Here is a 12,438-nt window from a genome sequence, read left to right as displayed (position 1 = left end):
AAGTGACTAAATTTTAGTCACTAAGGTGTTGTTTGTTCCACATATTTGTAATGTAACCGATAACGTTAAACTATGTTTGTTTAAGTTCAACTGTAATTAGATAACACACTAGAAACTAGTACCGTCATATTCAAACTTGTTACCGCTGTTAATCGGACGTGAATCATTACCATTGTCATTTAGGTTAAATTTCGTGAACCAAATGGCACCTAAAGTTTAGGATGTGGGAACTGAACACCCCTAAGCCTGCTATCCTTTCCCATCCTTGCTACAACTCTTTTGGTACATTGTTATAGAGTCCATCGTTTTCTCTGGTACCTAATAAGCATATATCCTTTGGGGACATACCTGAAACTTGTATCCAGAAGGAGTGAATGGGGTAGCTTTCTTGCCACCTTTAGAAAGTCCATTTGATTATTTTCTCTTGGACAGGACAGGCAGTGAGATGAGCTGCGTCAAGCAAGCACTGCCAGTGCCAGCAGCAGATATAAGCAGAAGGCAGGTGATGCGAATGGCCGTCCGTCCATGGCGTTGCCCATTGAGCATTCCTCAAGGCCGACCCTGGGGTTTCCCTTGGGGACGGCCCTCTTGCTCCTCGTGATCTTTGCCCTGAGTGGCATGTTCTCGTGCTGCTACCACTGGGACAAGCTCCGCTCCCTCCTCCGGTCTCGGCATCCAGGCATGTTCCAGGAGGGCACCTCCGTCGCGTCCTCGCCGAGCAAGACGACCTGTGATCACAAGGTAAATTAAACTCCCGTCCGATGCGCGCGCGCACACACACACACACTCGCTCACCTCAACATGTCTATCTTGCTGAACGGACACTTGAAAGGCTGTGTCACTGTTTCTGTTTGCAGCTGGACAGAGCGTGTGGTTTGCCCGTTATCATGCCTGGGGACAAGGTCCCCAGGTTCTTCGCGAGGCCCTGCCCTCACGAGACGTCTTTGTGTTTGCCCCAAGCTGCAGAGAAGACGGCTGGAGTTCCGTCGGAGACCAGATCATGCATGAGCCGTCCGTCAGTATCTGTATAAACACCTGCATGACGCAGTTAGCTGTTACGGTGACCGACTGTGTGTGTATATCATATGCTTTTGGTAATACAATACAAAGTGTGCAAACATTCCACTTGTGATATATACTATATACAAGATTTAGACAGTGTTAGGACTTATTCGTTTTGTTCTCAATCTATGTGTAATAGATGAGATTGAGTGAGTTTAAATTCTAAACAAGTCAAAATCTTTCATAATTTTTTTAATACCATCAACTCCATATGCCAAACAAACCTGGTGCACTGCATGCTCGTGTGGAAATAATCGTGCTTGTTGATGGGCAACCAAATGAGCCCACGGGCCCAGCTACTTCCTCTCGGCCCACGCGTTCGCGGTCAGCAAGGACGCCGCGTCACCTTCCCTCCCTGACCCGACAAACCAACGCCGCGTACTCCTCTCTACTCTCTGCCCCGCCACCAAGCTCGACCGACCGATGATCCTCAGCCGCCTGCATGTCCGTGTCACCCGCCGATCCCCCGCGTCCGCCGCCCTCCGCGATGCGGCAACGCGCGCCTTGGCCTCCGCGGGCCTCTTCCGTGGCCTCCACGGCGGCGCCTCCTCCGAGCACGGCCGCGAACCCGCAGGTAACCTCATCCTCGTCATCCTCCTCCCTGCCCGCGCGGCTGATCGGTCCCTAATTTTCATATGAGACCGGACGCCCGGGCTATAGACTAGTATGGGTTCAAGTCGCAGCTGCATTTCATGGAACTCAAATTCCCGCCACTGCTGCGTTTTTTTCATGTGCGCTTGCAATCAGATATGACATGCCACTGTTGCTCATCAGAATTAACATATAAGCTCACCAGCCCTGTGAATCCGTTCCGTGATACCTCCCCTCTGAATACATGATAAACCTGCCACCTGTCTGTGGTACTGAACATGGAAAACATGCAGCCATCTATTGTACCGAACATGCAAAAGATGCAGCCATCTATTGTACTGAACATGCAGAGGATAACGTGATAATTCACATTGCTCAAATTCATCACAACGTCAACCCCCCCCCCCCCCCCCCCCCCTCCCTCCCCAAAAAAAAAAAAACTCTTCCCTCCGATTTCGGTCTCTCATACTCTTGTGTTCTATCTGAAGGTCCTCTTACGCTCTACAGGAAGCTAGTGAGCCAAGGGAAGCTCACGCATGATAGTTACCAGGAAAATGTAGCTTCCGAATTAGACAACCTACTTAGTAGGCTTCAACGGTACGAGATGGAAATGGAGGATTATCATGTAAGCTTTCGCACCCGCTTCTTCTCACTTGTCAATAGACTCAGTACCTCGCTGCGCTTGTTCAGTAAGAAACCTATGTACTATGCAGGACAAGCTGTACTTCTGGGAGAATAGCAGGGAGAAAGAGCGGCGCAGGCTTCTTGTCGAAGAAGCTGAAGATAAGCAGCGTGGTGGTGTATGGATTGATGAGAGAAGGGGATTTCTTGACAAGTTGGTTGCACGGTAAAATGCGTATTCTCAAGTTGGCCACTATTATAGAGCTCGTTTAACATACTTATTACATGGGATATCTTATTGGCGTCACTGCGCATCTATCCCATTCCCAAATTACTTTCAGTATGGTGCTGTGAAATTCTGTTATGCTGAAACCATCCATGGATGGAGCGCTGCTGTTACTCCTCAGCTCCTGCAAGAATATTAACAGCTCAATATGCATTACAATACATCTGAGCATGCCAGGTTTTAGTTGCTTCATACGAGAAATGGACTATGCTGGGTTTTTTTTTCTAACCTGTGTTTTGTTGATTAAACCCAGGAGAAGAAGAGGAAGCATAGAACCTGGAGTTGGTAAGTGGGTCTCGTACCTGAACCGAGAGAAGAAACTAGATACATTGGTAGGCCATAGACCAGTCGCTCCTGTTGCTCCTAAAGGATTGTATCTCTATGGAAATGTTGGAAGTGGTAAGCTACCTGATTGTTGCTCATGTTCGAAAGAAGCACTTTCTAATCTTGTTGGTTCCATTTTGTCTATTAGTTTCTCTAGCTGGCCTACAAATGAGGGGTAAAATGCTTCTGTTGGGCCATTTTGCCCTACATTTATGAAACTAACGTGAGCAAGTAACCGTGTTGATATTTTACGTCTTCTGAAATATTATTCTGTCACCTGTACTAATCTCAAGGCACAACTTGTACACAGGGAAGACAATGTTGATGGACATGTTCTATGGGGCCACTGAAGGTGTCATCAAACACAGGAGGAGGTTTCACTTTCATGAGGTAAATTCTCTGCTATTTACAAATACCAATGGATGTTCAGTCATTCAGTTGTAATCTGATATAGCTGTTGTACCTGAAGACCAGTTGATTTGATTGAAGATCAGAAGATGGCTAGCAATAGTAGATTGATATTGTCTCAACTCTATCTGTTAGCTGTTGTCGTAGCATATTCGGACACACACACATCTGTCTGAAGTCATTTGCACAGGTGTAGCTTGGCAAGTTGGCATTAACATAAAACTATAAATTAACTTTTTAGTTATTTTATTTTAATTGTTACCTTGTTGCCAAGGATTTGCATAAGACTGGAGTACCCTTTGATGCAGGCCATGCTTGAAATACATGATCATATGCATGATGTATGGAAGAGACGTGATGATGACAAATCTATTCACTCAAGTGCTTTCAGTTGGATATCAAGCCTTCCTTTTGACACAAAAATTAAGGAGTGGTTGATTGGCGAAGAGAAGTACAAACAACAGACACAGGAAAAGCACATCCTTTTGGCAGTTGCTGACAAGTTTTTGGTTGATAGACAGGCAAATAAAACTGGAGCAAGCATTCTATGCTTTGATGAGATACAGGTACCTAAATTTTGAAGTGTCAAGCATTGAAGCCTTTTTGCCTTCTCTGTACTTACTGTTTTTTATGATTTAATAAGCTTTTAGAATTTGCATAGTTAACTAAATATTCTCTGCGACCTAATGCTTTTTTAGTACACTGAGCAAGTGCATTTTTGCAGACCATTGATGTTTTTGCTGTGGTAGCACTTTCTGGCATTCTAAGCAGGCTGTTAAGCACGGGGACAGTACTTGTAGCAACCAGTAATAAAGCACCAGAAGATCTGAATCAGGCAGGTCCTTCTTAATGTGTTTTTGTTTTATTTCCAATTTATCAATTATATGTGTTATCATTTTCTCACGACCTTGCCTACCAAGTTAAAATACCTTAGTACCGTATTGTTATCATCTCGTTCTTTTCTCTGTTGATTTGTAGGATGGGATGCAAAGGGACATCTTCCTTGAGTTATTATCAAAATTGGATGAAAGCTGCAATGAGATTCTTGTGGGTACTGAAAAGGATTATCGCCGCCTAATTCCGACAGAAGGCTCAACTGAGGTTTAATTTATATATATATATATATATATATATATATATATATATATATATATATATATATATATATATATATATATATATATATATATATATATATATATATATATTAATTTGGTCTAAGAAGTCTGGTTAGGTGCATGTGTATTCAATTTAGGAGGTAGTCACCTGGATGAATTCCATGATTTGACCCCTGGTGGATGACAGGATGACATAGCATGTTAACAAATTGTATACCAATGTAGGGGATTTTTTCTTGAACTACACAGGAGAGTTGCATGTCATTTCATTAAGTAAGAAGATAAACGTTCAACAACCCTGGAAAGATCTAGGTTGACGTTAACACACACACACACAAACAAAAAAAAACAGAAGGAGGTGAACGACCTAGCAAGGAGTTCCTGGAGCTTGAATGCTCCAGCCATGCACCATAAGCTGCACTCATCTGCTACTGTGTAGAGAAGTGAAGTGACTTGGGGCAGCCTTCCCTCAAAAACACAAGAATTACAATGTTTCCAAACTTCCCATGATACTAGGATGCAAGAGGATGTAATCCTTTCCTCATTTCCTTGGGCACACTCTTGATTGTTTTACCCCACCAACCCAGGAAGCGAGAGGAAGTCGTAGACTCGTAGGAGCAGCAGCGGTAATGTTCAGTTGCTGGAAAATTAGAACCTACACTTGCCAGGTGAAAACACAAGTGGTCAGAAGGTGTTGTATTGTTTTTTATTGTTGTTAGGCGATCAGCTGTCCAACTAGAGATGGCAATGGGTACCCGCTACCCAAAACCCGGTGGGTTTTTGCTCTATTAGGGTACGGGTTTAGATCAATTTCTCTACCCATGGGTTTGTTAATGGGTTCAAATGGAAACCCAACGGGTACGTGGGCATGAGTTTATTCTTCCACTACCCATACCCGCAAACCCATTGGGTTTTAAAACCCGTTTTAAAATCAAGATTCCCATAAACATGTCTCATAATATTATTAATTTAATATGTTCTAATTGAAATAAACTTCATGTAGCAAAGTTTAAGCTAAAATTAGTTATCACTTGTTTTTTTATCATAGCTTATTAATGTATTGATTGTCATTTACATGATGAATTATTTTTTATGTTGATGTTAGCGGGTATGGGAAACCCATTGGGTACCCAAAACCCGCATGGGCTTTGGTTTGGGCAAACTTTTATACTCGTCATGGGTATGAGTTTTTTAGGGGGCGTATTTTTTTCGCGGGTATGGGTTTGGGCAAGTAATACCCAGCGGGTTTTTACCCATTACCATCTCTATGTCCAACACCTATTGTTGACAGTTAGCCATATGAAAAATCTGCACTGCAATGGCACCCAATTTTTTCTCCAAGGCGAATAATTAATATTTCCCTCAAAGTAAGTTTCATATGTCGATTCACTGCTATAGATCTCATCTTGAGAAAACTTCCAACGATGCTGATCTGGTACCCCATGCTGAAGGACAATGCCACATACTTGGTCCCGAATGAGGATATTCCGTCAGGACCTGTACTATAATGCTCCCCTGATGTCATCCACCCATCTCCTATAGACAAGGGCCTCAGCCACCGTCCTATTTTTTGTAGCTCTTTTTAGGATTGTTTTCAGCGGGCTAGGCTTGCCTCGGTTTATCCCTTCCCAAGGCCTCACTCATGTGAGAGCCTCCGGCACTGGGTCTGTCACCTTCAGCAGGTTAGGCGTCATTTCAGCAATGGTCTTCCCATTCAGCCACCTGTCAGTCCGAATTCCAAAATTGAGTTGATTCACCATTTCCTACAGAGGTGACAACAGCCTAATCAAACAATACCCGGGTGTTTTGAGGTACTTCAATTGTTAAACCGGCCGGCCCAAGGCCTTGTAGGATCAGTTTATGTGCCCAAAGCCATCTAGTTTGCAGGGCCCATCCGAAAATTTCCAGATCATGAATGGCCAGACACTACATTTTAGTGGGCGCTGCACCTTTGCCCAGGACACTAGGCACTTGCCCCCATTGGCTTGCTTCCGCCCCTTCCAAAGGAAGCCTCGGTGCAATTTGTCCAATTCCTTGTTGGCCCATTTTGGTAGATTGGCAATCCTGAGATGAATTGGAGAGGCTGCCAAGACTAGGGGTGGTAATGGATCGTGATCCAAATGATTCTTCATAAAATGGTAGAGCTCTAAATAATTTTTTAGTTAAAAAATGAATAGAAATATGGCCCGATCCTAATCCGATCTGATCCTTAAATCTTATAGTGCAAAATTTAGAGCCCATTGTCACCCCTAGTCAAGACCACCTCAACGAGAATTAGACGCCCAACTTTATTCATTAGAGAAGCTTTCCAGCCTGAAAGATGATCTGCCACTTTATCAATCATGAACTCAGCACCTTCTTTATAGGCTTTCGGAATCCAAGATATTATGACACTTGGTGTACAAATCTGTTGCTTTCTCCCCATAGAGATAAACCTTGTCGTTATCCTGCTCCTTTAGAAATAAGACTACATAAGTTCAGATCCTGGTATAAAGTTAAAGTTATCAAGCTAAACAGTGTGATCCTTATATGATCTATTTTATATTTATATATCTTGACATAAACTAGTTAGATATATATGTCAGGGTTGATCTCATCTGACTCGGTCAAGGGGATCGAGCTAGACTCTTATCTCGCGTCCTGATCGCAGGCGCAACAACCTTATGGTTACGACCCTTTCACGTCGCATATATAAATACAGGGAGAGAGAATCGGCACGATAACCAACGTTTGTCGTAGCCTCCTCTTCCCAACATACCATGAGATCCGATCTTCTCCTAAGCACAGTTAGTGAAGTAAAGGCCGCTGCCGCTACCTCACCGTTTTGAGTTGAGAGTCATCAACCTAATGATGTCGTCCTCCGATCCCAAAGGTATAATCTATTAGTTTCTATGCATCTAGTGGCTAGGGTTGTGGGTACAAGGTCCTAGTTTCTCTAACAATATCCTCTTCTAAGCACCTGCAGATTTACTCACTATCCGTTGTATTTATTATTCCCTGTATTATCTGTCATATTATGTTTTTTTTGAAACGAACCAGACAGGAGAGCTGCCGATTATATTAATAAAGGAGAAGGATCCGGATCGGACAGAGCAACAAAACAACATGCGGTTGGATTGGGACACCAACACGCCAAACTCACCGGTTGGATTGGGACATCAACCCGGCACAACACTCACCGCTTACAGAATGCACAAACATCCCCGATAACGGGAGCCCCTCACACACAACCCATCCAGAGTTATCGTTGCCGAGCTCGACCCAAGGGACAAGCAGCTCCGACTCCGCAAAACGGGCCGCACATGGCCAAAGAAAACACGACAACACCTACAACCAAACACACCAGCATAGAAGGAGAAAGATCACAGTGCGTCGTCGTTGCCAAGCCTCAACACACCCCACGTGAGACAACTCCGATTCTTCACCAATGAGCTTGAACCTCCGTCCTACCCCCAGTAGATGCACGACCCTTCGAAACAATCCAGTCCACGAAGAAGGGGGCTTGTCAGCTGTCATCGTTGTCGAGCCACAACCCCTGATGCAGCAGCTTCGACTTCACCTTGCAAAGCCCCATCTTCACCCGCATACCAGACGCCGAGAATCAAAAGCAACCATCGAAGGCGAAGCTGAGGCCGACAAACTTCAATGCGACGCCTTCAGGAAGGGAGTGACATCGGGGACGTCACCATCGCGAGTACGAGATGGACCAGGCTTTCGCCCAAGGAAGAAAATGTTGGGGAATACGACGCCCCCAACAGGGGAAGCGGCGTGTCGCCGTCGCCGAGGCTCTCGCCCAAGAAGCCCCTAGCACCAACGTCAGGCCAAGAGCTACCGTCGTCGCCGTCCTCCATACCATATGCGTCACACAGGCACGTGCTAGAGCCGCACCCAGCAGCCGATGGCACTAGCACACACGGCCACCGAATCTAGATGTCGCCGAGCACCCTGCCACCTTGCGCTGTTCTGGCCACTGGCCGACGCCACCCCTCACAAACGTGCGACCTCAAGCACCGCCACGCCGACGCCGGAGCGTCGAGCCACCACCATCGCAGCTTCACACAGCCGCACGCCGAGGCCACAAATGACCAACGTCGTCAGCCCCGGCACCTGCCGATGTTGCCGCCATCATCCGCCAGCAGCCACAGGACGTGTGCCCCACCATCTCGGGCGCCGCCCCTGCCCTGAGGCCACCAGATCTGGATGACAGGCCCCAAAACCGACGTCCCTGCAAACGTCGCGGCCTCCGTGTTGACCACAACCGCGAGGACCACCCTGGGTCGTCGCCAAGGCCACCGCCCGAACACTGCGGGCCGGTCGGTCGAAGGAGGTTGTCGCCCCCACCACAACAGCAGTCAAGGACGTGAGGGGAGAGGTGGCAAAGAAGAGAGCGCACCCCACAACACCTGCACAAGCCCCAACCAACTGCCGCCACCGCAACCGCCACCGGCCGCCACCGCACCAACTGCCAGCTGCTGAGGCAGATCCGATCGACAGGGTCCAGATCTGGCCCCCGAGCACCGGATCCGACCGCCTGGGCCATGGGCCAGCGACCCAAGCCGCCGTCCCCTACACCTGCGCGGGCACCAGCCGGCGCCGCCGCAGCCGCAACAGCCACCCAGTCAACTCCACGCAGCCGCGCGAGGGATGGCTTGCCGGCTTTCTGCGGAGCGCGCCACCAACGCGAAGAAGAGAGCCTCGCCACCACCCTCCCTGCCGGCCGGACGGTCATGCCGGCGGCCAGCTCCGGCGGCGGCGTGGCAGTAGAGGAGAAGAGAGGGAAAGCGGCGGCGGGCTTGGGAGCCGCCCGTGTCGCCCCGCGTGGGAGCGACGCGAGCGTGGGGAGACCTTGGGATATTGTTTTGGAGTTAGGTTATGTTTATAATCTTGATCTGACTACATACCTTTTATATTGTTGGCAGGTTCACTATTTTTGGCCTGCCACTTCTGATGCTCGCAGCATGTATGAGGCTATGTGGCATGACATAACTGACCAATCAGGAGAAAATATTGTTTCTGTCACCATTCCTGTAATGTTTGGGAGGTATGTCCATTTGATAAAGCATCTCTGCACCAGCGAAAATAAAAACTAAATGAACTTCAGTTGCATGTTGACAGGTCTATTGAGATTCCTCAAAGCTGTAATGGTGTCGCAAGGTTTGACTTCGAGTATCTATGTGGTCGCCCAGTAATATCTCAACCTCATTTCGTATCTGTCTGCAGTTCAAGTTAGATGGAAAGAAAAATTTATTACTGCAGAATAGCTTATATTATTACTTGCACTATAGCTGATAGTAGTCAAATACATAAACTTAAATTTCCCAACAGTAGTTCCTTTTTTATTATATCTGAGAGCATAGTAGCTCTTTCGCTAATACATCGATCACCCCTATACTAATTTCTCAGGTCGGAGCAGCAGATTATATAGCAATAGCTAGGAACTACCATACAATTTTCATATCAGAAATTCCAGCGATGAGTATGAAGATCCGTGACAAGGTATTTCTTCACATGCTGGGTTTTCTGCTTCTTTCAGTCGGTTTGGGCAGAGGAAATAGGTGGAAGGGAACATGAACGTAGCAATCTGGACTTCAAAGTTCTTATTTGGTTAGCAGGCATGAAAATTTCAGATGCTGCAGGTAAACTGGAACCTGTCAGCCTATATAAGTACTATAAATGAAACACGTTCTCAAGAAAATAACACAAAGTAAAATGTGATTTTAAAGTGCTGAAAGCAAGGATCTCTGTAGAGGGATGTAGCAAACTAGCAAAGCAAGACAGTAATATTTTGGATAGAAAGATGGAGAGGGCATGTTGATTAGGTTGGAGAGCTTTTAAAATATATTGCAAGTTATGAAAGAGAAAAGGTCTGTTTGTTTAAATTTTTAGGTAGATACCTGAATTGATGGGCAGTAACCATTAGTTAGGTGATGTTTGGTTCACGAAATTAACGTAAATGGCAACAGTATTGATTCACACTCGAATACCAGCGGTAACAAGTTTGAATAAGCCGGTATCAGTTTTTAGTGTGGTATTTGATTACGGTTGGACTTAAACAAACATGGTTTAATGTTATCAGTTACCCATCACGTTACAAATATATGAACCAAACAGCACCTTAGTTGTTACTCTTTGCCTTTCTGAGATAGCTTATTCCCCCTCTGTAGCTAATATCATGATTCATGTAGGCAAGAAGGTTTATCACTCTTATCGATGAGTTGTACAACCACCACTGCCGCCTTATATGCCTAGCTGCCTCATCCATTGATGATCTTTTTCAAGGAACTGAGGAAGGACCTCTTTTTGATTTAGAGAGGTAATAACTTGATGAACCTTTTCCTGACCATGTAAGGCTGGTTTCTCAAACACTATGAACTGAGTATGTCTCAGTGAGCTTTGTTATATATGCTGTTTCTGCCATGGGTTGTGGAGAAAATGTTTGTCTTTTTTTTTCCTTTTTTAAAGCAAAGGCAGAAGATCCGCCATCCATTAAAGATAGAGAAAGAGTTTAAAGCAATTACAAAGGCCTCGAGCGAAATACCATGACAAAAGAGATTAATTGATTGTTTTCTGGTCCTCTACAGTGGAATGTAGAAGTCTGAATTTGAATTGCACATGAATTGAGAGCGATTTTTTGTTTTTCACATGAATGGTCCTGCTATGCAGTTTTCAGTTTGAAACCGAGTCCGAAGGGACAAAGCTGAGGAGGGATGTTTTGGCGGAAGGCAATGCTGGCTCAGGACCATCTACTACCGGCCTTGTGGCGATATTGTCTGGTCAAGAAGAGATGTTTGCGTTCCGCAGGGCGGTATGTACCGGACCTTGTTAATCAGTGTTTATGTCCGAAACCGATGCTGCTTGCTTGCCTCACTCAGATGATTCATATGAGCACCTATGGAAATGAAATGAAGCCAGGGCCTCACATGCTTATTTTCCTCTAGCCTTTGTGACTGCAAACAAGATGCAGTAGACATCCACTTTTACTGGGTTTTTTACGCTTTTCGTTGTTGCGTTAATTGTCTTGTTTTGCAGATATCACGGCTTATCGAGATGCAGACCCCGCTGTATCTGGAGCGTGTGCTGGCTGTACATCCCTCGTTCCGTCGTCCTGGTCTTGCAAGAAATAACAGGCCTGCAGTTCCTCAGCCTGCTCCGGCGGTTTGAGGTTTGACAGCCTCGCGCTGTACCATTGCTTTATTTCGAGTTTCGTGTGACAAGGCAATAAAACCAACCAGAGATGGTAACAGTGAGACATTGTAAATGATTGTAGAAAGGTTGTGATTATTAATAAGTTAAAATTTACTATTTTAAACTTCAACAGGTTACACATACTATCTGTCATTTCATCTTATATTTTAAACTTTACTCTACGAACGGTACAGTCTACCATTTAAAACTATGTTTTGGATGACTATATGGATAACCTGGTGGACACAATACTTCACCTTATTATACTTGATTTAGGCACACTCACCTCCTCATGCATGCCTAGGCCACCAACCACTATGTCATAATTTCTCGGATAATACCGAACACTATAATAATCAAAGGAGGTGCTGATAAGATCTCTGTTCTGCTTGATTGGGTTCCTCGTTCCCATCCACACTTTGATCAAGGTCCACCGAACCCAGGCACCTTCATACTCTATCGCATCAGTCTCCAAAATGATTCTTGACATTTTGAACCGAGTTATTCTCTCTAAACTGTACAAGGCCTTAAATGTTTCTCTCCAAATTATGCAAGGCAGCAAGTGTTTCTCTCCAAATTATACAAGGCAGCAAGTGCTTCAGCTTAAATTAGATTGGCCACTCTCATGAGATTGCCATACCCTCCTTCAAGGAAGTGACCATTATTGTTCCTTGCAATGGAACCCCCATCCACCCTATTACCCTAATGTTGTGTTTGGTTCAACTTTCTTAATCAGATTAGTTGCTGAAAATTTGGAATCCCAAACAAACGGGTATAACATCAGAATATATTCTTGAAAATTTATATATTCATCCGTTTCAATTCAGAATCGTCTCCTATCCT

At 45.2% G+C, this 12,438-nt stretch overlaps 2 protein-coding genes across 2 annotated transcripts; both read left to right on the top strand.

Annotated features, from left to right (window-relative positions):
• The first annotated feature begins 303 nt into the window (after positions 1-303).
• Positions 304-1,229, top strand: LOC100275095 (hydroxyproline-rich glycoprotein family protein). The gene is given in 2 exon segments (NM_001149278.1): positions 304-741; positions 858-1,229. Coding segments are annotated over 2 exon segments (390 nt in total). The 5' UTR covers positions 304-525; the 3' UTR covers positions 1,032-1,229.
• Positions 1,230-1,419: 190 nt separating this feature from the next.
• LOC100285563 (ATPase) lies at positions 1,420-11,797 on the top strand. The gene is made up of 14 exons (NM_001158454.2): positions 1,420-1,636; positions 2,142-2,278; positions 2,367-2,500; positions 2,814-2,959; positions 3,195-3,274; positions 3,601-3,858; positions 4,017-4,127; positions 4,271-4,393; positions 9,330-9,451; positions 9,526-9,595; positions 9,814-9,906; positions 10,596-10,723; positions 11,074-11,215; positions 11,440-11,797. The coding sequence occupies exons 1-14, from the start codon at positions 1,486-1,488 to the stop codon at positions 11,569-11,571; spliced, it is 1,827 nt and encodes a 608-aa protein (NP_001151926.2). The 5' UTR covers positions 1,420-1,485; the 3' UTR covers positions 11,572-11,797.
• Positions 11,798-12,438: the final 641 nt, after the last annotated feature.

Source organism: Zea mays, chromosome 1 (genome assembly GCF_902167145.1).
Source record: "Zea mays cultivar B73 chromosome 1, Zm-B73-REFERENCE-NAM-5.0, whole genome shotgun sequence".
Classification (NCBI taxonomy): Eukaryota; Viridiplantae; Streptophyta; class Magnoliopsida; order Poales; family Poaceae; genus Zea; species Zea mays.
Note: the sequence above shows the minus strand (reverse complement) of the source record. Positions and strands in the feature narration are given on the sequence as shown.

What these genes read in the sequence shown, in the direction of transcription:
- LOC100285563 (NM_001158454.2), top strand. Translation starts at nt 1,486, where the DNA reads ATGATCCTCAGCCGCCTGCATGTCCGTGTCACCCGCCGATCCCCCGCG. An exon ending in CACCAGAAGATCTGAATCAG is followed by an intron (nt 4,128 to 4,270) that starts GCAGGTCCTTCT and finishes GTTGATTTGTAG; the next exon opens with GATGGGATGCAAAGGGACAT. An exon ending in ATTCCTGTAATGTTTGGGAG is followed by an intron (nt 9,452 to 9,525) that starts GTATGTCCATTT and finishes GCATGTTGACAG; the next exon opens with GTCTATTGAGATTCCTCAAA.